Source organism: Haliaeetus albicilla, chromosome 14, assembly GCF_947461875.1.
Source record: "Haliaeetus albicilla chromosome 14, bHalAlb1.1, whole genome shotgun sequence".
NCBI classification, from domain to species: Eukaryota; Metazoa; Chordata; class Aves; order Accipitriformes; family Accipitridae; genus Haliaeetus; species Haliaeetus albicilla.
This window is the reverse complement of record NC_091496.1, coordinates 23,118,923-23,145,229: the sequence shown is the minus strand read 5'-3', so window position 1 is coordinate 23,145,229 and position 26,307 is coordinate 23,118,923. Positions and strand designations below refer to the sequence as shown.

The following is a 26,307-nucleotide window of genomic DNA, read 5'->3' as shown; positions in this document are numbered from 1 at the left end:
CGGTGGCCTGCCAGTGCTTGTCAGCACCAAGAGGTCCAGTCCCAATTCCCAGCTCCCACAGCTTTGGCTCCCCTTTCTCCAGGCAACCTGCTCTGCCTCTTAACTCCCTCAGCCCTTCTCCATCTCCTGCTTAGAGTTTCTATGCTGAATTGAAGATCACTCACACAAAGATTAGGGGGAGAGAGGAGGATGAGAAAGGCAAAATGTTTTGCTCCAAAAGCATCCTCTGCGGACTTGCATACAGATAGGGATGACAATGGAATTGAGGTAGAGGGCAAGGAGATTTTATATAGGAGAACAAATGCATACAGAGACATATATACACACATGCTGCACGCTGTAGTAATATTTTAAACAGGAATGCCCCAGAGAATAGATCTGTATGGATGTCAAAAACCAAGGAATAAGGTTATATCATCATCCTTTCATCAGAAAATGAATCACATACAAACTTGAAGAACATAAAATATGACCAGTGAAAAGTATTAATAATGCAGTTTTTCAAATAACCACCTACTCTCTAGGAAGGTATCATAAGAAGGCAAAGTACAGGCACTCAAAATTATTATTTCTCTGTGGAACTGGCTATGGAATATTTTTACATGGTTAGAAAATATATCTAAGACATGCTGCGTGTTGCCATAATCATTCTGAAGTCCTTTCAGCTGTGAAATGCTACCCAGTTCAGTGCAATCCTGCACAGATGCATAAGTGGGCCCCATACAGCCTACCTTGCAGGATTGGAGCTATATTTCTAAATACTGCACAGCAAATTGTTTGAAGGCATAGTTACACTTGAAATGCTTGATCATAATGTAATTAAGTTCCTCACACTCAAATGAGAACTAATTTAAACTAGCATTCAAAACTCCATTTAAAAATGGAGGACTTTGGAAAACAAAAAACCTAGTCAAATAACATGTTAATAAAGGAATTAATGTACTGAGCTATAGCAAACTGTAGCAAAAATGTACATAGTCTTATAAAAGAGTTACTAAGGATTTGAACATCATGAGCCAACTCTCTAGGAATGACGAATGATATCTGACGAGGTGCAGGATTAACACTGCATATTAAAGAACAGACGAGGCAACAAGGTAAAATTTAACCTTATCAACAAGTGTCACAGAATTGAACTCCTTGAGTGATCAGAAAGAGGGAGAGGATGATGGTTTGGGCCCCACAGCCACAATAGCAGCAAGGGAAATGAAATGCTACAAAAAGTTATAGCGACTGAAGAAGCAGAAAAAATGATTTCAAATTTCAGATAGCCATATTTCAGGCAGGTAAATATCATAATGAAGCATCAGCCAGAGATACTGTAAATGACCAACATAAACAACAAGCAGAGAAACCCAAGAAGAGAAAGGGTGTTGGGTTCAATCTGGAAGAGTGCACCAGACTCAATTCCAGATAGGACTACAAATGAGTGCCTTTGTAATCACGACCAAATTATGCTCAGATACCCCTTCCTAAAAAACAGAAGAAAAAAAAATAAATAAACCAACAAAAAAATTAATATAGCAGTGTTGATTTTTTTTTAAAGAAGCACTATAAAAAGGCAAAGAAGGTGGTAAAACCACTATCCAAATTCTAAAAGCACACTTTCTTTTTTTAATGTCACACGTATAACTCAAAGTAAACATATAGCCCTCATCTCAAAGGCTATAAAAGCAAAAGTCAACATGATTCAATATCACAGTGAAGGAGGCTGCAAGAAATTTTAATTCTTTTTTTGGAAGAGTAATTCATGCTAAAATGAGAAAAACAGAAAGGATAAACTGTGGAAAATAGAACCATGTAACAGCAGATCAAAAGAGATTTCAAGGAGTAATATGCACTGCAGTTCCCTCCCACATACAATTTTCCTTTCATCAATACTAGAGAATTTTAGAATTTAGTAACACTAAGGCCAAATTCTCGGCTGGTTACCCTTTTCATAGGTCGTTCAGACTTCTCATCTCTATTTCAAGGTTCTGTGCAACCTGTCTATAAAGCTCTGCTTATTTTGATCCTACTTGTAAGATCTAAAACTCTTGTCTTCTGAAGTGAAAAGCAATGTAGCTCCCCTTCTGATGATTCCTTTAAAGCTTTTCTTACCCTACTCAGCCTTTGATTACTGACCTCTCTGTGATTTCCACAAAAAAATCAAGTTATTACTCTCATTTGAGGGGCCATATCCTCTCAAATCTCATACCTCTTCATGTCAATAAAGCAACACACTTGTACAGCACTGAAGATTTGGCCATTATACATCCTTTGTATTTTATCTCTGTGCAACTCAGTTGCAGAATCTTTGGTCTCGTGTTCCAAACCCTGTTTCATCATAAATTACATGAAAGAATTTCACAGAGGAATTAGTGAAAACAGTTCAGATGAAATGGAAAGTGACCTTAATACTCATCCAAAATTCAACCCAAATCTTAAGCAGACCTGAAAGTCTCATCATGCAGCTTGCAAAGGTATGGGTCAATCGGAGCTTGTGTAAAGGAACAGTGTTTAACACAGAGCTCCAGGAAGGTTTTACCATGAAGGCTGATATGCAGGCCATAGGTAGTTCTGCTGAAAAAAGTGCAGAAGCTACAGTATAATATGTAGAATTACTTGCCCTTTTTCCTGCAGGCTGTCAGGTACCAATCTTTACATTCCACACTATCCCACTGCACACAGAAAATGCAAATGTAAAAGACCTTTGCATACTCACTTTCAGTTCTGTTAGCTGACATGAAGACTTGTACAATCTAATACAGCAGATTAATTCTTCTTCCTTTCATTATTTCTTCCTCTCTCTGTTTTAAAACACTGCTGCAACTACAGAATTCACCTAAAATCCAGTGAAGAGGTATCGAAAGTTCATGAGCAAGTTTTTTCCTATTAAATTTCTACTCTAGTTTTGCAGAACAGTTAGAATGACATATATCTGGTATAATTAAAAAATAAAGGCAGTAAGTTCGAGGAATTAAATCCCTGAATGTGTTTGCTTTATCTATCAGTAAATAATTAGCAACTTATACAGCAAACTTAGCCTCCTTTTCTCTTCCCAAATTCTGTGAAACCATTTGTAATCTTCCTTTTATTATTTATTTGGAATTACTAATTACAAAGTCAATGGCTAATTTGTGGTCTGTACATTCTTCTTTCTGGATAGTTTTTATCTAGAATTTGAGGAATGTTACATACTTTTAAGTAGGATGCAGAACACATGACAGCCTTTTTGTCTCACAGTCGTACTATCCAATTTTGCAAATTGCTTTACTCTACTGTAGCCTTTTGGCAGATGCTAACATTTCAGTCCAAGTTAAAAAGAAAAATCAATTATTCCAGCAATCTGTACACATGGACTGTTTGTCATAGTTTCAGATTTTATATGTAATATATCTTGCAAGAAGGTTCAGTGAATTGCAGAGCTTATTCTATCACTCTCCAGGCCAACACTTGCAATGTTCCTAAAACTACCAGTTTTAGCGTCTCAGGCTCTTTTTCAAAATTTAAAAGGAATAAAATGAATTTGTTTCTTGTTTGCTGTAGTTTCAAAAGTTACAGGAAGAGACAATTTAAAATGTTACCTTGAAGTGTTTCTGGTGCTGGAAATGATTTGTTCATTTCGAGATGAGACAATAATTGTTAATCTATCTGAGAGTCTCTGAAGAACTGTTCTTTCAAGGGTATGGCTCAGGAAAAAGTCTACCAATAGTCAGAACTCAACATTGAGAGTGAAAAAGCACCCTTATTTGCTAAGCCAAACAATGCTTATGTGGCACTTAAATTCCACTGGACTCCTCCAAACAGGTTTATGAAATGTTCAAATGCCAACTCGTTTTTCTTCTTCTTTGCTTGAAAGAATAGAACAGGAAAACACTGTTCAAAAAAAAAATCTGAAAAATGCAGTCTCTGGCCCAAAGAGTTTATACTTGAGCACATGGAGAAGTAGGGAACAAATGGGAAGCAAGAGAAACCTGAACAGCACGGTAGACCATGTCCTCAGCACATCACCTGCCCCATCACTGCAGAACTTTTGAAGGCATTTGGGTCTTATTATTTTGTGGGGTCAGGTGGAATGTATGTAGTGCATAGACTTTCCCTTTCACTATCTTGAATTTTAACTAAGACAGTAACAAATCAATGAAGACCATCCTTGGCTGCCAAAACTTCAGTAAACACTGAAGGTACAGTAGAAAAACCCCACAGCATTAATCACCCATTTTTTACTGATGCAGCTGAAGATACCACTAATGGAAGCACACCTTATCCCATAGTATCACTTTAATAAATTGAAAGTAATTTATTTTCCACAGGGTGTGCAGCATGTGAGATCACAACACCAGCTGCTTTTGTCTCAGTAACAGATCATGTACATTATGTAGCTTCATCGAAGATTTTAAAGCCTTAATTCGTCTGTCTCCTGGGATTATCTCATCACAGAACAAAAGGATCTTGGCCAGAATAATTAAATATTTATTTTTAAACAAAGCCTAAATATAAACCTGAAATATAAACCTTTGTCAACAAGCCCCTTTAAAATATTTTTCAAAATTCAACAGGATATTGCATCCTGAAAACCTATGGTATTATCAATAGGCAAATAGTCACATATTCAGATCTGAGAAAGATTTGCTGATAATCTATGTACAGAGGACTGCCATGTATTACCTTCCCCTTTGTTTCTGTCTTTGAAAGTAGCTGTAAGGATGCTAATCACCTCTAAACATTTAAGTAATATAGTCATAATTAATATAAACAAATATTAGAGTTATCACCAGGATCTTGCATGAACTGGGAAGGCAGATTGCTTTGTTGAGAAGGTGGTGATCAATGCAACCATGGAATGGGATTCACTTCACTTGACTTGAGCAATCTAAAAGTAGGGCACCTCGTCCAACTTAGTCATCTAGGTCTGTTTGCAGTCCGTAAAGAGATGAGCATCCTCACAGGCTGTCATACCAGTCTAAGCAGCTTAATAAAACATCTGGAGGTGGCCTGCCAGAAGTTAAAAAATTAAGTAAATCCTGTCTCATGAGCGCCACCCAAGGGCAATCCTGCAAGACATGAACATGCACTAGTCCAGAGCTAGAATCTGGGTCTAAATCATTACGCCCAGCGATGCAGTTAAACCAGTGTAAGTTCAGTGTGACAAATATACCTCTCCTCCCCTGTACACTGATTTTAACACAAACTGGGAACACTTGTGCTTCTACCTGACCTTTCCTAAGAACTCTCTGTACAAAAACACCTATCTCAAATACTGCATACAAATAATATTCTGGAAATATTGAACTATAATTGGTACATTTCATGGATACACTTATCCATTAAAAACAAAATTCTAACCTCCTTTTCTACACTGATTTATACTACAGCCATTATGTATGCCCCATTGATTTTGCTGGGTCTATTTCTGCAATAAAATTCTGCTTGGTAGATTAAAAGCATCTGCATCTGTTTACAGATGACCAATCTGAACTCCCTTCCACAAAAGGTGAGCAATTACTTATAAATCAGGGGCATTTCACAGATGAATAATTATTCAATGTATTGAAAATGTTCATGATCTAAAACCAGTCCACACTAAGTATTTTCATTGCTGCTTCATGAAATTATGAAACCACTTACCTACACTAATTATATTATAAAATTAATTTAATTACTAAAAATACAGATTTACTTGGGGTATTGGTGGTATCTGAGTAAGCTGCAACTTTTTTTAATATCAAACATCATTAATCAGCAGAAAGATTAAATAATTTCCTTTGGTTTACCATTTTCTTTTTCCTGGTGCTCATATTTGCTTTAACTTGTTGATATCCTGTAAATCAAGTATTAACTAATAGAGAAAAGGCTGTTTTGTGGGAAGTTCTGCATCAAGAGTTTATGATGTAAGTCACTCTGTATTCCAGTATATGTGTGAGATGACATTCTTCTGCAGTTACAAAACAGGACAAACAAGCTACTTGGTTTTGACCTACTGAGAAACTACATACTGGTAAATTTAAATACACATCTTGAATCATTGCATACTCCAAGAATATTAAAAATAGCTTAGGAATATTGAGCTGTGTATTAAACAAGACTTTTTCCCTCTCAGAACAGCGAATCAATGGAGTAATGCAATGTTAGTTTGTAGTTAGTGGTCTTCTGCAAATAAGGGCCAAGAGCAGTCACATCCTGCTTGTGCTCAGGAACTGAGCACAGAGAGGGCTCTATATCCTTCTGACTTAGAGGGATCAGCGTCATGAGCAGCCGATTTCCCTTGCCATACAGACTGTACGGTACTGTAACCTGAAATGCTTGGATAATGGCACAAATGAAGTATATACAAAATTAAAACAGTTCTTCCAGCCCTCTCACTAGGCAGGATTACAATAACTTGGTCAGAAGGGAAAAAAACAAATATCTTTTCTACCTGAAGAAGGATATCTGGGACTCAGGCTTATATAGAACACATCTTCCTGTTCACAGCAAGGGTCTGTTTGTGGCAGACCAGGAGAGAAAACTAGATGAAGAACGGCATGCAACACTCCGACTGTCAACTTCCCGTTCTACCAGCATCTGTCCAGATTGGTTGGGCTGGTACTGGAAATGACAGAGTAACTTACTATTGTCTCCCAGGAACACGGATTATGTACAGATGATGTTCTTATGTGTGTGACATCTAAGTTACATCATAAGTAATACTGGTTACAAGTTTTCTGAGGCTACATTTGAGAAGGTGCAGTTCCAGAGTTTACACAACATTGTACCAACAATTTGTTCACTAGGATATGCCATTCTTGCAGAGGCTCTGAGCTGGAATAGAATTTCTGGATTCATAAGTTACTAGCAAACACATCCACACATGTGCACATACATATGCATATTAAAAGTATTCCAACTTGGCAGCAAGTGTATCAAATCTAAAATGGCAAGATACTCTGTTTAAATGATTGTGCAGTAGAATATGAATCATAACTTTGTAAAACATTATAAATCTAAAATTGATACATTTCCTGACAGAATACAAGACTTGAATTCCTGTTTATGAATAAAATTATAGAGAAACAATGACTTCTAAGGAGTACATCAACAGCTTCTTCTTCATATTAGAAGAAGCAGGGTTTTTAAATGATATGTTTTGTACGTGTATCTAAGCTTTGACAACAAGATTGAGAAGTGCTATTCCACTGGATATATTATAAAGAGATCTAAAAATACTAACAACTGGTGAAACAACAAAATGGATGACAGCAAGTGAAAGGAAGAAGTCAAATCAGTGAATGGGCAGCGTATGTTAGGTCCACTGACTTGACAGCTCTCAGACACATTGAGTAATACTTACGCACATTAGCAGTTGCTGGAATGAAATACTATTCGACCTGAATTTTCTGAAATTCTGTAGTTTCTGGAATAAAATCCAGAACTGCCCCTCTGTAAGACAACTGTATGTGTGTATTTGGATCGAATACATGTTAGGCTATGGTCTTCTATCACTTATCAGTCTATCGGACACTGACAGCAGAGAGATGGCAAGGTTCATGCCTGCCAATTCTGCACCATCAGGAGAGAATTTGGTCTAAACATTCTGACCTGATGTATAGCACAAGAAAGTCCATATTTCAGTCTTGTTAATTTTGGCAGAATGTCACTCACTTTTCTCAAACATGAACTTTTTCTTTGGAACTGATTACCCAGGCTTCTGAAATTGGGAACCAGAAAAAAATCAGCAAAAATGGTGAATTTATGGCCTATGGTATACCATACTTCATTTAGGTTATTGGAAGAGGTCTTGGTGCCACTTGGGACATGATCTATTGTCCTAAAACCAAAAGCAGATACTCTCTGGCTCCATATATTATTTAATGACACATGATGCAGTTTTATTTAATGCTACATTAAAGGCAGCATGAGACCACCGCAGTGCAGCTACCTGTAATGCATAATTTTCATAGTTGTGAGATAATGTCCAACACAGAGTAAGAAACAGACCAGACTATGACAAATACTCCTCAAAGTCTTTTGTGTCCAACTGATGTGATGGGTAGCAAAGATTCAACAGTCAGCTTGGCTCCTGCTTATCATGCCATAAATCTGACCACTGTGCTTTTTACGTAGAATTACTGTACTTACACAAAACAGCAATAGACATTTTATAAATATAAAGAAAAAGTCAAAAATCCTTCTGCAATGTGTTTATAAGCTACTTTGCAAATGGGAACCAAGAAAATGGCAAAGAACAGCAAAAGAAGAGAAAGACTAAGAATTGCCCTTTCCACCTCTTATGCCTAAACATACTGGTCACAATACACAAGTCGCACAAAGAGGGAGACCATGCAGCTCTTTCTGTGTGCTTGAAAACAGTCCCTCCTGAGCCTTAGTGCCTTTTGGGAATTGTGGTACAACTCACCATGTGTCTCAACTGCATCTATGCTGATTGTTTTTAACTTTGCGCAGGTCTCATCAAGAAAAAAAACTACTTTAGGAGTGATTTTATGGTAATGAAACGATTACTCAAACTAAATAGCAATGCGCTGTACCTCTGCAACTGAACTTTTCAATTTGTTCTATATTTTTTTCAGAATGTGGCTGCATACACATATGAGTAGATCTACTTCTTTCTATTAATATTTGTAGGTGCAATTGTATTTTCAAAGATGTTAGTTAAGAGAAAACAATTAAATAATATATCTGTAAAGTTCCCAGGTATGCACAATGTCTATTATACTGCATTGTGATTTTTTTCAGTAAAACAGACGGTTCAGTTTGATAGAGCAAATTGAAATTAGACTAATTTACACAGGTCTCTATATGCTTTTAGAAACTCTTCCATCTTTACTTTTAGCAGTACAGTCAGTCATCATAGGCAGTTAAAGGCTGATGAGGTTTGCAAAGTAGTTAAAATGCTAACCATACAAAACAAGGGGAGAGACTACTTCTGTAGGGATGTGCATGAAAGAGCTTTTTTAATTAACGTTTTTGTTGAGGTTTTATTAAAGGGCCACATTTTGCTGTTCAAAGACTGTAACTACCATGACAAATGCATGCCTTGAAGGGATGCTATGAGGAAAATACAGAACAAATCTCAATGGAACTTTATCTTCTTCCATCAGATTTGAATTTGAGGCTACCACTGTACACATTAAAACGTGATACAGTAAGCAACTTTACTTCATGTTAGATTCCTATCTGCTTATGCATGCAAACACGAATATCTACATGTGTACGCACATATATATGTAAAGAGGACTTCTTCAGAATTTTTTGTGAGAATGAAATCAAATATTAACATTCTGAGAGGTTAATGGAAGCAAACCTGAGTACACTTTGTTTAATTCTTACCCTTCTCCCTTAACTCTTCATCATTAATGCTGCTTTCTTTTTCTATCACTGTATTTTGGTCTTCTGAAAGAGTGATGGTGCATATTGTCAGCCCCACAATTCAATGCAAAGAGTACTCTGGGATACCTTTGTTTCATTTTCAAAACTTTGTATTCATACTTTTGTACATTTCTTAGGAAACACAAGGTCTAGAAACCTACCTTAAGGTAGGACTGACAATTAACAACCAAGAGCTGGAATTAGCAACACACCACCAGGAATAAATCTGGTCAGTCCACAGTGTTTCTAAGTAATGTTAAATCTTCAGCTACCAAAAACTTGGCCCACCAATTGAGTCAAGTGGGAAGCTGAATGTATGGGAAAATTCTCCAGGATGTTAAATTTAGAGTAGAGTGAGAGGCACACTGTCTCTGCCATCTCCCGCAACCATGGTGCAAGCCCTTCCTCTTGAAGAATGCAGATAATCAAAGGATGAATGCTGTCTCTCCCTACAGTTTTCTGCTGGGGCACAGGGATGAGTGAAAAGCTTCTCATCTCCTTACTTCTCATTCCCACAAAGAGATTCCAGTGCTAAAGAAAGGCTGTTGAAGATTCCTGAAAGATTCATGTCTCACTAAAGATCTTTTTATTGAATACAGAAAACCTGCACCTTGAATAAATATGTAAAGTGAGGCTTCTTGTAACCTCTACACACAGTTCAATCCTTGTAGTGCTCCATTCTTTACCATTTTATTGTAGTAAGGCAAATGAGTTTCCTTTTCAAATGCCTTTCCCCTTCCCCAATCAAAAAAGTTTAAGGGTAGTCATTGAATTATTTCATGTTTACCAAGTTAATGGCCTGATTATTATTTTTTTTTATTATTCCAGAAAGGCTGGAACAAAAGATCTCTAAAATTTTTCAATGAATTAGTCTAATCTTGATGATTTGATCAATGTACACTCATATTCAGAAACACATAGAGCTAGTTGCAAATCAATAGTGGCAAAGCTATTACTTTTTCAAAGTTTAGATGAATAATTGCTTTCTGTAAACTGGCAAAAATCAGAAAGCAAACAGTCGGGCAAACTTAAAATAAACTTATTTTATTTACCTCCTAAGCACAAATTCTTTTAGGAATAAGAAGCAACAGCAACCACAAATAAACAGTATTTTTAAACAGTTTTAAAATAGCAGTTTTCTTTAAATAAACTGTTTAAGCCATTACAACACTAGACTGTAACGATCAGTAATGTATAAGAATAGAAGGAGGCAAGAAGGCATATGCCCTTTTGTAATTCTTAACATAGTACAAGGAGAGGAAACGTCTTTCAGGATTTCCAGTGTGAAAAAGACTGTTGATTTTACATGGAAAAGAAAAGAGAAAAGTATCTTTCGCTATGGAGCATTTTCTAGTATCATCATATGAAAAAAAATGCTTGAAATTGGATTAGATTGGCAGCATCCTGGCTGCAGGTAGTAAAAATTTAAACCTATGAACAGATAAGTCAACTAAATAGAGAACAGGGATATCAGGTTTGTTGTTGGGAATTACAAATGTCATATGAGAAAAAGATTCAAGTACCTCCTAGCTAAGATAAACAGGAATGCCTAATAAAACACATCTCAAGCCTGAGAAAACTTTATACCTATCAATTTGCCTTTCAATATCTTTGGAGAGGGACATTTTCAGATTATGGCTGTATCTCAAGCTTTTGGATTTCTTTCAGTGTATCACTGGCTGTTGACATGATATACAAATTGGGCTGGTGGGCAAAAGACAAAGAGGATCTTATGATCTGCAGTGCCCAGATAAAACATGGGAAAATTAGGATAAAAGGTGGTTTTAAGTTCAGTCTTCGAGTCCTCAACTAGAGACAGGAATACATTCCTTTTAAGAATTGAGCTGAAATTTAGGACTGAGAAAGTAGACGTAAAGTTTCAGAGAAAACCCACTGAAAGGACAACTGGCAGCTGGGATAGGCAAGGATCAAAGTCTTCAGTATTAAGTTATAAACAATTAAACGTAACAGCTCCTATATCCTTATTGAAATTTAGGGGTTTATTCATTTCTTTCATTTACTGCCATTATTTCAGAGCAGACTTGGCCATGAAGTAACATCTTTGGCCTTTCAAGGGAAAGATAAATTAATGGGTGGGATATTCTCCTCTTTCAGCAGACATAGAAGATCATAGTAGACTGACTCGTCTGCTTTGAGGGCTGTGGTATGAAGAACCAGCCAGAATTTCATTACTGTCTCTCTTTTGTGCACAGGAGGCCATGACAAATGAACCGGGGTGGGTCAAGATGCCATTTGTGATTCTCTAGGTCTAGACTGGGAGGCTGTCATTCCCCCATTCTCCACTTAGCATTTCTCCTTAAATAACAGGGGTTTATTTTGAACTTCCACCCTCATCTCTTGATTCAGTTTGCTTAAAAGGGATACATTTTCATTGTTTTTGTTATCCAACACTTTAAATTTCAGTTAGATAAGCATAGGGATCACGATGAGTCATCAGCTTGTTTCAGGTCTGCTGCTGTCCAAGTGTCTCTCCTATTGTAGTAAGCCACCTTTAAGTGGTTTTAGTCAAGGGTCCTGTCACTTGTAGGTACTCCTGCTTGCAGAAGAATTCATAGCTTTTTCCCCTGCAGGTGAAAATGCACGTGCAACCTTCATATGAGACTGCCCACATCTTAATCCCATCCCTTGATACTATGTTAACTTTCTGGGTGCAGAAAATATGTTTTCTTTCTGTTTTCAGGCACAGAGAGCATACCATAATTTTGTTTCATAAAATATATGGATATCCGTTTCAAAAGGCGAATTACTTTGAATCTATCAAGATACGGCCTATGCATTTCATACGCTACTTTTCACTTGGTAATTCAGTTTGACAGATGTGATGAGGCTGAGACAAGTCATACAACCATCTGTGGTAACATTTAGAGCTTCCCAAACTACAGCACATACAGCACTCATTCCACCTGAAGAACTTCAAAAAAGCATCTATTTTCCACTTAAAATAGTAAAAACAAAATAATCCCTTCCCAGACATGGGTAACTACCCATCCATGACTTACTGCTATATGAATCAAGGCCAAGGAGTAAAGGATTAGAGTAATGAGCTATCATTTAGCTCAGTGAGGAACTGAATATCAACCTTTTTTTTTGTGGAGCATGTGATAAAAGGCAGAAGACAAGGCATCGTTGTTGAAATGAGAGAGTGCATGCATGGCGCTCATATTTCTCTGCGAGATATGTCTGTGCATTGCGAAGCCCAGTGCAGTACGTCTTTGAATCAATGGCACAGTACGCATACAATAAATCTGATGGTTCAGGAAGTGCAGGACTAAAGATGCATGTGCTTGGAGACTGCAGGGTATGTCTGTCTGACAAACCCAGGAGAAGTGGGGTGCTGGCACGCAGCTTTTGTTTGCAGAAAGTTTGGAAGCGTACCCCCATAACAAAGGCTGCATGACAGTGTCACCAGGTAGCCAGAAATCTTGGAACGGCAAGTGAACAAAAATGTTCGTGTTCCATGTAGAAAATATTATTTGGTGAATGAAAACACTCCCAGGAAAATCAAGGCAAATCGATGATTTATGCATGTAGTGCAGAAAATTGGGTATTGCTGCTGCCACTAGTCAGAGACAGTGGTCACTACCAGTAATGCTGGGGGGGGGGGGGGGGGGGGGGGGGCAGGTAATTAAGGAAATGACACTGGGAGCCCTGACAATATGCATAAACTATCTACATAAAAAGTAACATAAACAGTCTGTTGTAGTCACAGAAGACTAAAGGTAACACTCTTGTAATAAACTTTGCAAGGGACAGCAAAAGGCCAACATCTCATAGGGGAGATGAAACTCAGAGCTACTGATGCAACTGCTATATTAGCTGTTGTGACAATTGTGTCTGGGTATGATGCCTGAGCAAGCAGGTTTGAGAACACCAGTACCAGTTACACAGAGTTTTTGCTCAAACTTCATAGAGACTTTCAGCTTTATAATACAATATAGAATTCTGTTCTTTTCACATGAGGACAAGTAATAACATATTGATTTGATTTTTACTCCATCCTCAAACACAGTTTGTAAACTAAATAAGGAGTTCATGACTTGACCTATCATCAGGACCTCAATAGTTTAAACAGAAATTTAATTTTCTCTGTATATACTTGAGGGATAACAATATGAGAATTACTGTGATGTGCCTGTTCACTGAACAACAACAAAAAAATCATATTGACAACTATAGATGGGGTGAGAGAGGAGGTCATAGAAAACATGAATGGAATTGAACCACAGTCACAGCTCTTTAACAAAATCTGTACCATCATTGGATTTGTGCAAATTAACTACCAACTTTCTCAAACACTGTCCATGAATTTTTTCTTCAGGTTTGAGAAAAAAAAAAGTCACACTTCTTACAGCATAATAATAAGGATTGAAGAACTGAAGGGAGCCAAGAGTGATGAAAAGAAAGCAGTTCCTTTCCTGCACTCCAATGAACAACTTACAGATAATGTTTCACTTTCACAGTTACCTGTGCATTTCTTGATATTGCTATTTCTTTTTCCATGTGATCCTAACTTGCATCCAAAGTTCTCCTCCCAAAATTCTGCAAACCAGACATTTCTTCGATTGTTAGCAAGTGTTCGGCTCCGAAAATATCTATCAAATCCTACATTTAAAAGAAGTGAAAGAAGCATTAAAATATAATACAGCCTAAAAATAGTCATTTAAAGACCTTTAACAGGTTTTGTATAAATATCAGAACAAGAAAAAGCTTTAGCTACAACTACTATAATAAGATATTTTATGAGCATAGTAGTATCTAAGGATTAAAAAAATAGTGTATTTATTATTATCCCATATTCGCTGTAGAACAAGATATTTTTAAATACCTACAGCAGTTAAAGAGTCTCTAAAGCTCCAGCAGAATTCTATAAATTAAAAAAAAAGCAATGCAGATAGGGAAATAGCTTAACTTTTAATACACAGATGAACAAATAAAGAATTGGATACCTACAAGAAATTAGACAAACTATAATCACTACTTAGTCAAAGATTGAGCCAAATAAATTTCATTTCAAGGCCATCTAAAATCACCAGGTACCTCTCTGTTGAACCAGAGGGCTTCCATGACACCTAAATTCTGCTTCTAATGACCCCAGTTGAGAAACTAAAGATTCCTGCTTAAGCCTGATCAGATTCTGCACCAGCCTTACCCCTACAACCCAGCAGCCACAATGAAATCACGACTAACACATACCATCTGGATTAAGCTCTTTACAAATGTTTCCATGTGGCTAAATTCTCCAAGTAGCATCAATAGTGCTCAGTTTTTCTAATTGTTTACCAGTTTAGAGCACTTACCCAGACAGTAAGAGATGTTACTATGTCCAGTACCCTCCTGGGAATAAGGTGATTCAAACCAACAACTTCCACTTCATCCACCAAGTCAGAAACTTTGATAATATAGTGGCTTCTTAAAGTAAGTTTAGGATAGGAAAGCAAAGCCTAAATTGATCTACTCCCAGGAGCATGAGCTGACTCACTATCATCCACCCAATACTCTCCTTTTTTGTCCCAAAGAACCACCAGGTTATGGGTAAGAAGCTCTCCATCACACATGCTCTTGTTATTAGACAATTATAAGATTGCCTAATTGCAGATTCACCATCTCCTAATCTCAACAGAGCTATTAAATGAATATTGGATCAGGCCAACTCAGGTTACTTAGTTGCAAAGGTTTCCCTGATTTCCCTGTAATCAAGGACTACACGATTTTTTAATCTTTTTTTTTTTTTCAAGAGACCTAGGGTGCTTGAACATTGTCAGAAAATGAGGGGTTTGTGCCATGTGCATTCCTACCATCTATTGATGTTCTTTTGGGCAGAATGGTTACTGCTCCTTCCGCAATCTCCTCCTGCTGCTGAACTGGTGAAATTTTTGAACCCCAACTATCTGAGCCAATCCAGAGGAAATGTCCAGATTGATTAGCTTTTTTGGCTGCTTCCAGTATTCGCCTGCAAATAAGCAACAAATTACTAATTAAACAAACTGCATTTACAAAGAACTTGAGAATACCCAGCATTCATTCTGGCTATGCATAAGTAAGCTTATACTAACCAATCAGTCAATAGTTTTCACAGTCTAAAGCATATTCAACAACAGCTGCAATGAAATCAAGATACAGTACCGTACAAGTTAATTTGTTTCATCTTTAGCCATACTTTTCTAGCATTCTTATTGGTTTCTTCCTTTTCAGTCACCAAACATCAATCTATTGGAGCTGCACTATTAGGAACTAGGAACAGGTTAGATCTCCTCAGAATAAAGGACCAGCATACTGTATAATTGCAACTCAATTTCTTATCACCAGATTTCCAAGAATTTTTACATGGGATTGAATGTGAAACCTCCTGCGTTACTCTATTCTGCACCAGCCAACTGAGCATCTCTGTGAAGAGAGAACATCTTTAACACACAAAATTAGGAAACAGGCACCTAATATCATCTTCATTCGCAAACATGATCACTGCTCGAGCATTTGGAGTTTCCAACAAGCGCTTGATGATCTTTTCAAATTCTCCTGGTCTTGGCTCCCGAGGGATTTTGAGTGACTGAGCAATGCAAACACCTCCTGTGAAAAATTAAAAGAAAAAAAAATTTTAACACATTAAATATCCACACTTCAGATAACCCATATTTAACCAGGTAGGCAAAGAAAACAAGATGCTTTTCTGATATAAGGCAACGCAGCCAAAATTTACTTTTTCTATGTATTTTGAAATATGCACTGTACAAACTTACACATTTAATGCTGCATTAAAGAGTTCAGCTCAGTTACCTCTTACTTTATTTTTTATATAAAATTTAAAACAACATCCTGAGCCAGACCCTCAAGCACCGTACTCTGGCTCGGGTGGACTGAGTTCCACAGACCTACCCCAAATTGTGGCAGGTGAGAACCGAGCCTTGCCACAGGACTGCATTTAACCATGGAGCCACAATTTGACAGTTATCTTATATTCATAATGTGGTTCTTCAGTATCAGGTACTATCATATACCTCTGCTTTTTCAACAGAGAGCATAAGGTTAACAATAAATGCTGTGGTTACAGAATCAAGTAGAGAACTTGAAATGTTCTCTTATGAACGAATACATACAGATCACTTCTAATTGTTATTATGACATTCTTAATTAAGTTGTCTTAATTATTTAAGAGGCTTTGGGTTGTCATTGAAAATTCTAAATTACTAATCAGCAAATGAACACAAATTCAGAGATTATATTTATATCTCTTCCTGACAGAAGGAGAAAAGTGCTAATTGAAATCTCTACATTTTAACTGTCCTGCAAAAAGGGACAAATGACTACAGAAACTCAGTGATTTCTAATGGCTTTCATACACCAGTGCAGGGTTATCTACTTCCCAGTTATGACACTGTTATCTATGTTTGAGCACACAAAGAGAGAAATTCCTTGAGCCTGTTTCATGAAGCACTGAGTCCAGATTGGCACCAACTTTCTATACTATGGATGATCTTTCTGTGACTCTTTGCTGATTTTTTTGTTTTAAATATTTTTTCTTGAAGAACTATTGCCTGATTCACATTGGTACATCTAACTGCTACCAGTATTTGCTCTTGCCCATTGTTATTCCCAAAAGAAGAACCTTTTGTGGATAATCTAATCATTAATAAACCCAGAAAATAAAGAAAATGAGAAAATGTTTATTTTTAACAAAAAGTGACATGTTACTAAAGAAAGGCAAAGCAAATGATAATTTTTGCATCTCTGCATCTAAATACTTCTACACTGAAGAGTGCCTTCAATGTGAGTAAGAATAAGAATGTGTTTTAAAAGAGCTGTTCTATTTTAATGAATACTGGTATTTATTTTCTGATTTATAAGATCATTTGGGGCATATACATGTCTATGTATTAAAGGTAATCAGACAATGAAAGCCACAGTTAGATGGCTATGTTGTATATGGGGAGGCTTTCCAGCTTTCTCAACAGTCTTGTCCTCCCTATTAAAATGTCAGCCCTCTGTTTTTCCAAAGTACTTCATGAATTAGGTTGATACACACTGTCAGTGATAGGATTTGATTGAAAACAAGGGTCCAGCCAGGCACAGGTTGGGATGTAGAGCTACATGAAGATGTTACAGAGGTCTCTTGTGTTAGCTTTCTTAAGCTGAATGTGTTTAATCTTTAAGCAAAACAAACAAACAAAGTGAAGGCATTTATAAAGCCTTTTTTTATTTATTTTACTGAAAGAATGAATGGGAATTGTTCAAAGCTGCCCCATGCTTGTCAGTGTTTAAGAGGCATTTAGACAATGCCCTTAATAACATGCTTTAACTCTTGGTCAGCCCTGAGTTGATCAGGCAGCTGGACTAGATGATCATTGTAGGTCCCTTCCAACTGAAATAGTCATTCTATTCTATTCTATTCTATTCTATTCTATGTAGTATTTAGAAAATGCTGGGGATTCATTATCAGATTTTGTTCTACCTTTGCAGAATCTCATTGACCTCCATAGTTCTCCGCACAGGCAGATCCTAAGTTTGAATCAAGTTTAGACATGGCATAAATGAAGCATGGAATTATCAACTGCCAGCATAAAAATAACAACTTTCAAATTAAATCAGCCAGTTTGTGACAGGCAAACATATCACCTTTTTCAGCTGTGCATCAATTTCTTGGGATGTTATATTACTATCTTATTAGATAGAAAGATGCGTACTACAGTACAGATTTATCCTGAATTCTCTGCTTTACATGAAAGAAATAATATTTGCAAATGAGAACATTTGCCATTTCTAACAAAAATTGTACATATTTCTTTACAATCTATAAATAGTATAAAGATATAAATAATTTACTTTTATCTGCTTTAAAATGGAATATAGTGCCTTTTTCTGGCAACATATTTCTTCAGTTTTTATGAAGAGCCTGGCTCCCCATGACAGACAGCTAATTTGCCAATAACAACAGATGACCCCATATAGTGGGTGACCCTCACATTCACCAGGTATCTTTGACAATCCAGTAATGAAAAGATGGACACTGTACTATGAGAAGCTTTAGCCAATTCTCTAAACTGTTATTAAGCTATTGTGATAGACACTCAAAAAGTCCTTTACTACAACCTCTTTCTCAGGTAACAGGGCTGAAAAGTAAGAGAAATATTTAGCAGACATCCTGTAAATTTAACAATCAGCAATTCACTGTTAAAAAAAACCAACTGAAAAACAATGCCAAGCTCTTCAACTGTCCCCAAAGTCATTCAGGCACAAAAAGTAAAACAGATCCTAAAAAATGACATAAAGGAATAATTTGTTACCTCATAAATTTTGAGAGTGCATTTTTCAACCATTTCTATTCATGCAATGGCCCTTAGGAAAAAAACATTCTTTCCACATAAAACTCAAATGCAAATATTACAAAATGCATATATATAATACATTATGTACAGCCATCTACAATCTGTGTGGAATGGATATCAAGCAGTGAAAAACTGCAGTATCTAAAAAAGCTATTGTCAGTCAAAATGATGTAGAAGAAACACCATTCCATCATTGCAGCAGCAAGTTCAATCATGACTGTACTCTGCATCTTAGCATCTCTACATTGAAGAATGTGTTAAGTACTAATAGGAACAAAATAAAATGCACTTCAGCCTTGTTGCTACATTTATAATGAATTGTGTAAGCTATCTCCAACACACAAAACACTTTGTGTACACCCTTATCTATATATTGCATATACAGCTGTTGCTCAAACAAATAACAGAGTATCAATTTTCAGCTAATGATGAAATGCTAGATCCACAAAGGTACTTACAACATTACGGTGTCTAACCTCTCAGCACCCTGCTGCCTTTGAAATCTACAGCCTGGGCTGAGTGCCCAGACACTGAGAGGGATGAGTGTCTAAGAAAAGGATTCCTAGGAGCCAGCAAACTGAATAAGGAATAATTATTCCTCCAAAATAGCTAGCAGAGGTACTAAAAGGACAGGTTTTAAGGCCAATAGGTAGGATAATCTTATGAAGTGTGAACAAAAGAGACTTCCCCAAATCAGGAAGAAATAGGGTTTGAGAACAGATGTCTCGTATGAGATACCAGTGGATTTACCATTTGCTGCAGAGGTGCCAAAGGGCAGATGGTTCAGGCACCTAATGCCCCTCAAGGATTTATGGCTATGAATCATAAGAACAAATAGTGTCTAGATGTTTCGCCCTGTCAGCACTTCTGACTGATTTGGCATGATGACTGCTTGTCCCTGTTGCTGGTTTCCAAAATGTTTGTTATCCTTCATTGTCTGGGGATGTACCTAAAAAAATACATTGGTCTAAATTCCCCTTGGCTAAAATTATGATTAATCTAACATTTGTATGAGGAAATGAGAGCTATGGTCTTACTGAAAAGGAAATGTGTTCAAACTTAGCCAATTAAAAGGACTTATGAACAGGCTTCAGAGAAGGATGCACTAAAAGGTGTTATTGAGACCAAGAAAGGAGTCAGACAGACAGACTCATTTCAGGTAGCTCAACTAGGAACAGATACTGTTAAGTAATTGTACCCACTCCTATTGTACCCATTCCCTAACTCATGTATGACACAGGAGATGAAATTAAGGGTTTGTATCTGTCACAAATGTTAAAGACATTATGATAGCACTGATGGAAAGTAGTTCTTCAACTACTCTGGGAAAAAAACCCAACACCTTAGCACCAAACTGTGCTAAGCCTCTTTTGTCTGCTCTCGGATCTGTAAAACTAAGGTTGTACTCAGTCATCCCAGAGCTTGATTTGAGGAATAAAACAGTTAATAAGAACTGCATTGTGTCAGCGATGATAAGAACCCATTTGTCTTCTGTCTAACAGCTATCAAGTGTGACATCCAGCACCTGGGGCCAGGGGACGATGAAGAGAAGGAGAGCAGAGGTGGGAGCTGGAAATGAGGCTCACGGCAGGAGCTGCCCCACTCATGATCAGGGGCTCAGTCCAGCCACTCTGCGCCATGGTTAGCAGCTGGTAACTCGTGCTTTTAAAATGGGCACATAACCAGACCTGATCTACAGTATGTTTTTGAGTTGTTTTCTCCATTGTGATAAAAATCACATCTTAAACAAACTGTTCCGTGTTAAGCTTGTCTTGCTTACAGGTGCTCTGTGTAACACATCCTGTGGGAAATAGGTTATCACCAAACAAAAAACTGGTAGATTTTGAAGATATTGTCAGTATGCTGGATCAATGAGCTTTTTTCTCTCTTTTTGTGCTCTTACAACAGCGATTCTACCAATGAAAAAATAAAACAAAAGGGAATGTAGCACCTGCATCATTTTGGTCATTAAACTTATGGTACCTTTATAAAGATAAATATTCATTTTAGCTCTCATGGGTTCTGAAATCACAAGATGGCATGCTAATTGCACACCATTAAATACTCAAGTATGCGGAGGTGGGTGTCAGAAGTGATGTCAAATGTGTATTTGGAAAATAGCAAGCAGACTTGGTAGTAAACTTGCACTAACAAATGAATTTCCTGAAGCAAAGACTGAAAAATTAAGATAAATGTAAATACAAAGGCCATATTCTCTCCTACCCCAGCCAGGATCCAGCACTACATTATGGACCAACTGAGTAGGATACACAAGAAAGGGGACTGTCTTTGTATCCGAAAAGCTGAAGACAGTTTCCAGTTCAAGTGTGTTTAGTGTTGGGACCACAACCATACTACTCAGAACCAGTTTACGCTCTGAAGTATTTTATCTCCCCATGCATATAACTAGCCTTATGATTGTAAAAGGGGAAGGGATCAAGGTATGCGCTTGCTTTGGCAAGCTATCTATTTCTTAGCATAAGGAGGCATACCTCACCTGACTCAGTATATATCATTGCAAGTCAGTTATTTCACGGCAGCTTCATCACAAATCGCACTGTTCCTGAAAAAGCTCAAGACAAATAGCCAGAGCACATCTGGAACCCAGTCCTACCTGGCAGGACTTTCTCAGCTGCCTTCAAGTATACATTTACTTTTTTTAAGATAAATTGTATGCGACTGGTCACTAGGCCAAGAAAATTCTAACGCAGGCCTGTGGAAAGTTTCCAAAAGACATTACAGAAATATGTGAAGGCAGAGTTCTTATTCCAAGTAGGGGAACAGATGTCAGACTCAGAAGAAGCCTCAGTAAGAAACTCTCCTGCAAGGCACACAGGGTGCTGTCGCAGGCAGACACAGCCTCAGCTCAGTCTGGCAGGAGACTGCGCGCTTCTGACAGTATCACATGATGCAAGAGAAAATGAGGAAAACCAGACAATTGCTTTTCTCCTCCTCTTCCAGTCCTTCCCCTGGTTATACTGAAAGTCTAGAAAATCTGCACATGGTTATATAGAAAGGCTGTTCCAATTGCCAGGAACCTAATTCAGCATGAAGATTGTTAGAGATATTAAAAACAAGACGCTCCACGCTCAAGTTCTGTTGACAAAAATCAGGGTAGCCTTGTGACAGTGAATCCCTCAAGACATTCTTTTTAAGCAGATAGTTCATTATTTGATAAATTTGGATGCTAAGAAATTTGAATGTTAGAGAAAAATAAGGTAAGTGACTGTTCTGCATGGGGCTTTCACTGATGCTCATAATCAAGAATTTTTAGGAATTATTATTTAAACTACAACCAACTTGCTGCCATCTTCTTGTGTATCCCTAGATGCCCTTAACAATAATTTTCTAGATTATGAGTCAACAGACAGTGACACCTAGGAAGATATAATTACACATTGAAGATCAAATTTCTCGAGACACAATTCTTCAAAATGTAAATGTCTCCTTAATGCCAAAGTACGTAGCTGGGAGGTCTGAATGCAGCCCTGCATTCTTTCCAGACCTACCTTCACTTAACTACCCCAAGAAACCATATGATCACCAGTGTGGCTACATGGACTTTAGGGTAGCTTAGCTTTGTGAATAAGAACCTAAGCCTTCTGCAGGCTCTGTGCTCCCACTGACGTCCATGACATGGCATCTTTACTGCTATTCATGTCCAAATCTAGTTAAATAAAATCTCATTCCAGTACACCTCCTTAGTTGCAGTCACCAACTAACTGCAGTATGGAAATACCCATTCATTTCCTCAGAAGCTCACCAAAAACCTCAGCAAACAATTCACTTACTCTTGCAAAGACAGGTAATTCTTCAGTCAATAGTGGCAATACTTTTTCATGTAAGGTAATAGAAAGAAAATAATTTTAAAAATTAAATAATTTAAATAATACTTCACTCCGAATGGACAAAAGTGGCACTTAAGTATCCAATACACTAAAGCATAATGGAGGATGAGAGATTTCATTATAATCTTTTAACAGACAAAAACATTCTGCATTTTGAGCCCATACACTGGTGTCTTTTTTCCTTTATTTAAGTAAAAATGCATTTTCTCAAAATCCCTTGATATTTACAACAAATATGTTTTTATTGCACAAGCAGGTCGATGATGCTTTTTCATTAACATGTCAGCTAGTCATGAGCTTTTCTTCTCAAAACTAACAGCCTTTAAGAGATCAAAGTCTCTCTCATTTATTTTAGTGTTTTAGAAAGGTCTTTTAGCAATGTTTTTGTTGGGTCTTCCTTTTATTCATTCCTTTAGGGAAAAAAAAATAATTAGAAGACACTCAGTGAAACCGTGAAAGAACACAAAACGTTCTGATAAATACAATTCACCCCTTCCTTTTAAACCTGTCTTTTTGCACTTCTATATGTATTCACTGGCATAGAGCCATGCATATTTCACAAACACATGTGCTCACACAGATACTTAAATCATGGGCAAACAGATGTTAATTCTAAAATAGAAAAGGAAGAAAGAAAAAAAATGAGCTCTGGCTCCATATGAGACCACTGGCTATTGGCTTCAGTCATCAGAGCCTGTCTCTAAGATGACATGAAGCAAGAGAGATCTGTTATTTTATACTTCCATTCTGAACAGTTGGGGGTTTTTTCCCCTGGAAGAAACAGTTCTGAATGTACCAATACAGCTTCCATTAACACCAGCACCTGACAGAAAATAACCGCAAGGGATATTCTCACCGTCACCAAACCTACTGGGTTTTGGGGGATTTTTTTGCACGTTTAAAAATAAAAGCACAAACAACACATTTTTCATCCTTTGACTTTTAGAGCTATTTGTGTAAATGAAAGCCAACTTTCACAGTCTTGAAAGTGAGAGGCTAAAAGAAAAATTCATCTGTAGTAGAGACGTTTATGAATGGGTAAAAATCACATATCCAGCAAAAAAAAATCCTAAAAAGAATGAATTCTGGAAGGTTGTGAGAGAGGAATTTTCCTCCCCACAGCAAATCACTCTACAACTAGTTCATAAAGGATATGGGATGCCCAGTCAAACTTCAAAACAATCTGTGGCCAAAAGAATGCAATTGAAATTGGTCTCCACTTACATTTACTGGTCAGCTGTTGCAATGCTTTCACAGCTATGTCTTTTTTTATCATCACAGTGGGTATGAATTTCTCCCTCTGGAAAAAACATAGTTCTTCCTACTTGCAGATTTAGAACTTGCAGAGGCGTAATATGAAAAAAGAAATATACTGCTATTTTCTGTTTTCCAGCTACATGCCAGGTACATCCTCAATGAGGAAAGAAGACCCTCTTTATTTTTGTTTGTTTTATAAAGATCAGGAAAACTTAGGTTATGAAAATAAATTGCATAAATGACTAAATTCTAGAAGATTTTCAAATTGTTTTTTTCAAAGTAACATCAGTTCTGATTTATAACAAACTAATAGTGTGAACTCAAACCCTGGCCTGTGGTTACCTGCCATATTTTTCTCTGAAAGTAAATCTACTTGAATACGGCCCTTATTCTTTCCTCCATTTCTCTAAAATTCTCAATACTATTGGGCCTGAGTAGCAGAAAAGATTTGGATTTGATATTTTAGGGAGTTTAGATGCAAATGGTTGCTTCAAAAAATTCTAGAGGTGAGTCAGGCATAAACATCACCAGTTCAGCTCCAAGTACAGTCAATGAATGGTCCCAAGTCACAATCCCCGATGGGTGTATTCAGCATCATGAAGATGACACAGGAGGTTATAGCATTCCTTGTAACTATGTTTAGGCAGGAAATGAAACCCCAGCACAAGAAGTGTTAGACTTTGTAAAAACATTTATTTTTAAATAAATATAACCTTTCCTCTTTCAGGATAATTTGTTCCCCACTGGGATCTTCAGTTTAACATTTTTTTATTCCACTCCCCGCCCTGTTTATTTTAAATATTTTATCAGTGATATAAAAGACTGTTTTTAGTTAAGTTGTCCTGGATTGCCTGATTTTAATGGTAGGCTGGTGTCCTATTTTTCCCTTGCATGTTTCTTGCTGCTATCGTGGTATTCAGAGATTGCCTTCAGTCACCTCCTTTGCACTTAAATGCTGTACACAGGCAGTGGAACCTGACTTTTAATCATGCCTCCTAAGAAAAATAGCAGCAGTGATTAATTTTCTCATTCTGAAACTTTTTGGTCTGCTTTTATAAGTGAAGACTTGCTGCTTCTTTGTAGTCATAAAATAGCCACAGCTTTCGTGTATTCACTGGAATTAGAAAAAAAAAATAAATAAAAATCCCTTCTGCTTTTTGCTATCTTCCAGAATGTGGATGGCAAAAGCAATTATTTCCATCTTTATGTATTCCTTTAACCAAAGTCTAGTATCAGGGAATTATTCTTAAAATTAGGCATATGTTATTTAGCTTAGGTTATCTCTAGTCGTCAAATATTTATTTTCTCAGAATTTGAACTATCAAAATAGTTTGCATGTAAAGACTTACTTAATTTTAATGAAGATAAGTCTGAGTTTGATTTCTGATGTTTGAGCTTGAATGTGACTTTCAAAAAATAGTCTCAAATTTAAAGTGAAACAAAATAACTGTCAGCTAAGTTTTGTCTGAAACTGGGAAAAGAGAATTCTGTGGTTTTCTCTACATGAAATTATAAGCCCAAATTTGTAATGAAAATCAAAAAGGAATCACTTCTGGCAGGGAATCTTGTAGGTAAACCTAATCCGCAGAAAGCAAATATAATATAGATTCACAGCCTCCAACAACAAAATCTCGCACGTGGAGGTAATGGGGTTTACTGCATAAATTCTCCACATAGCATGCCTAAACTAAAATTAAGCCCATGCTAACATTGCTTGAGTGCTCACTTGCAACCTTGTGCTCAAAGACCCTAGTCTGCTTTCATGGAAATTGTCGTCAGGAGCCACACTGACTTCAGCCATGCAGGAATAAGCTGAAATTCTCTTCCAAGTCATGATTTTCTTAGAGATGACATCATATATGAGGAGCTCTGTTCGTGGATTAGACTAAAAGAAAAAAAGATATTTGGGCCCAAAGAGACAATTGTCATCAGCTACCTTGGCCACTTCCACACTTAAGGTTGATCAGAATCTTTTTCAAAGGCCTAAGTTAGCTTTTGGAAAGGCAGTTTCATTAAAATTGAAATATTTTGCACTTGCTTGACAAAATTTTGAAGGATGAAAAGACATACTGGTTGATTTTTTTTTTCCTTTTATCTTAGCAATATTAAAACACTAAGATAAATTTGAATCTTTTATTTCAAATGTATCATTTTGAGCGGTTTTTTGATTTTTTATTCAGTCGGTACCAGATGACACATAAACATTATTGTGGCTATCAAATGGATGAAAAAAAGTTAAACACTGGAGAAGTAAATATTTTATTTTCACTATGGAAAAATTCAGTATTTCGGAATTCAGTATATCAGAATTTCCAGCAAAATGGAAATATCATTTCTGAGTGCATAGTGAGTCAAAGAATGTTAACGTATAATGTCTGAGACCAGCAGATTTCCATCTGGGCTAAAGTGTATATAGCTAAAAAAAATAAAAGTTTCAAGGTATGAAGGGTGTGCCACACTCCTGTAGAAGTTTCTCCAACGATTTATAATTCTCATTACTGGAAAAAAAATTG

The 26,307-nt window shown here is 36.9% G+C and overlaps 1 protein-coding gene across 5 annotated transcripts in view; it reads right to left on the bottom strand.

Moving 5' to 3' along the window:
• Positions 1-26,307, bottom strand: part of GRM8 (glutamate metabotropic receptor 8) — a 358,114-nt gene that overhangs the window by 179,443 nt on the left and 152,364 nt on the right. For all 5 annotated transcript variants that reach the window (XM_069801987.1, XM_069801982.1, XM_069801985.1 and 2 more), the window contains 3 exons: positions 15,801-15,936; positions 15,165-15,319; positions 13,834-13,971 (listed from right to left, as the gene is read on the bottom strand). In XM_069801987.1, coding sequence (XP_069658088.1) covers positions 13,834-13,971; positions 15,165-15,319; positions 15,801-15,936 — 429 coding nt within the window. The remainder of the gene's footprint in view (positions 1-13,833; positions 13,972-15,164; positions 15,320-15,800; positions 15,937-26,307) is intronic.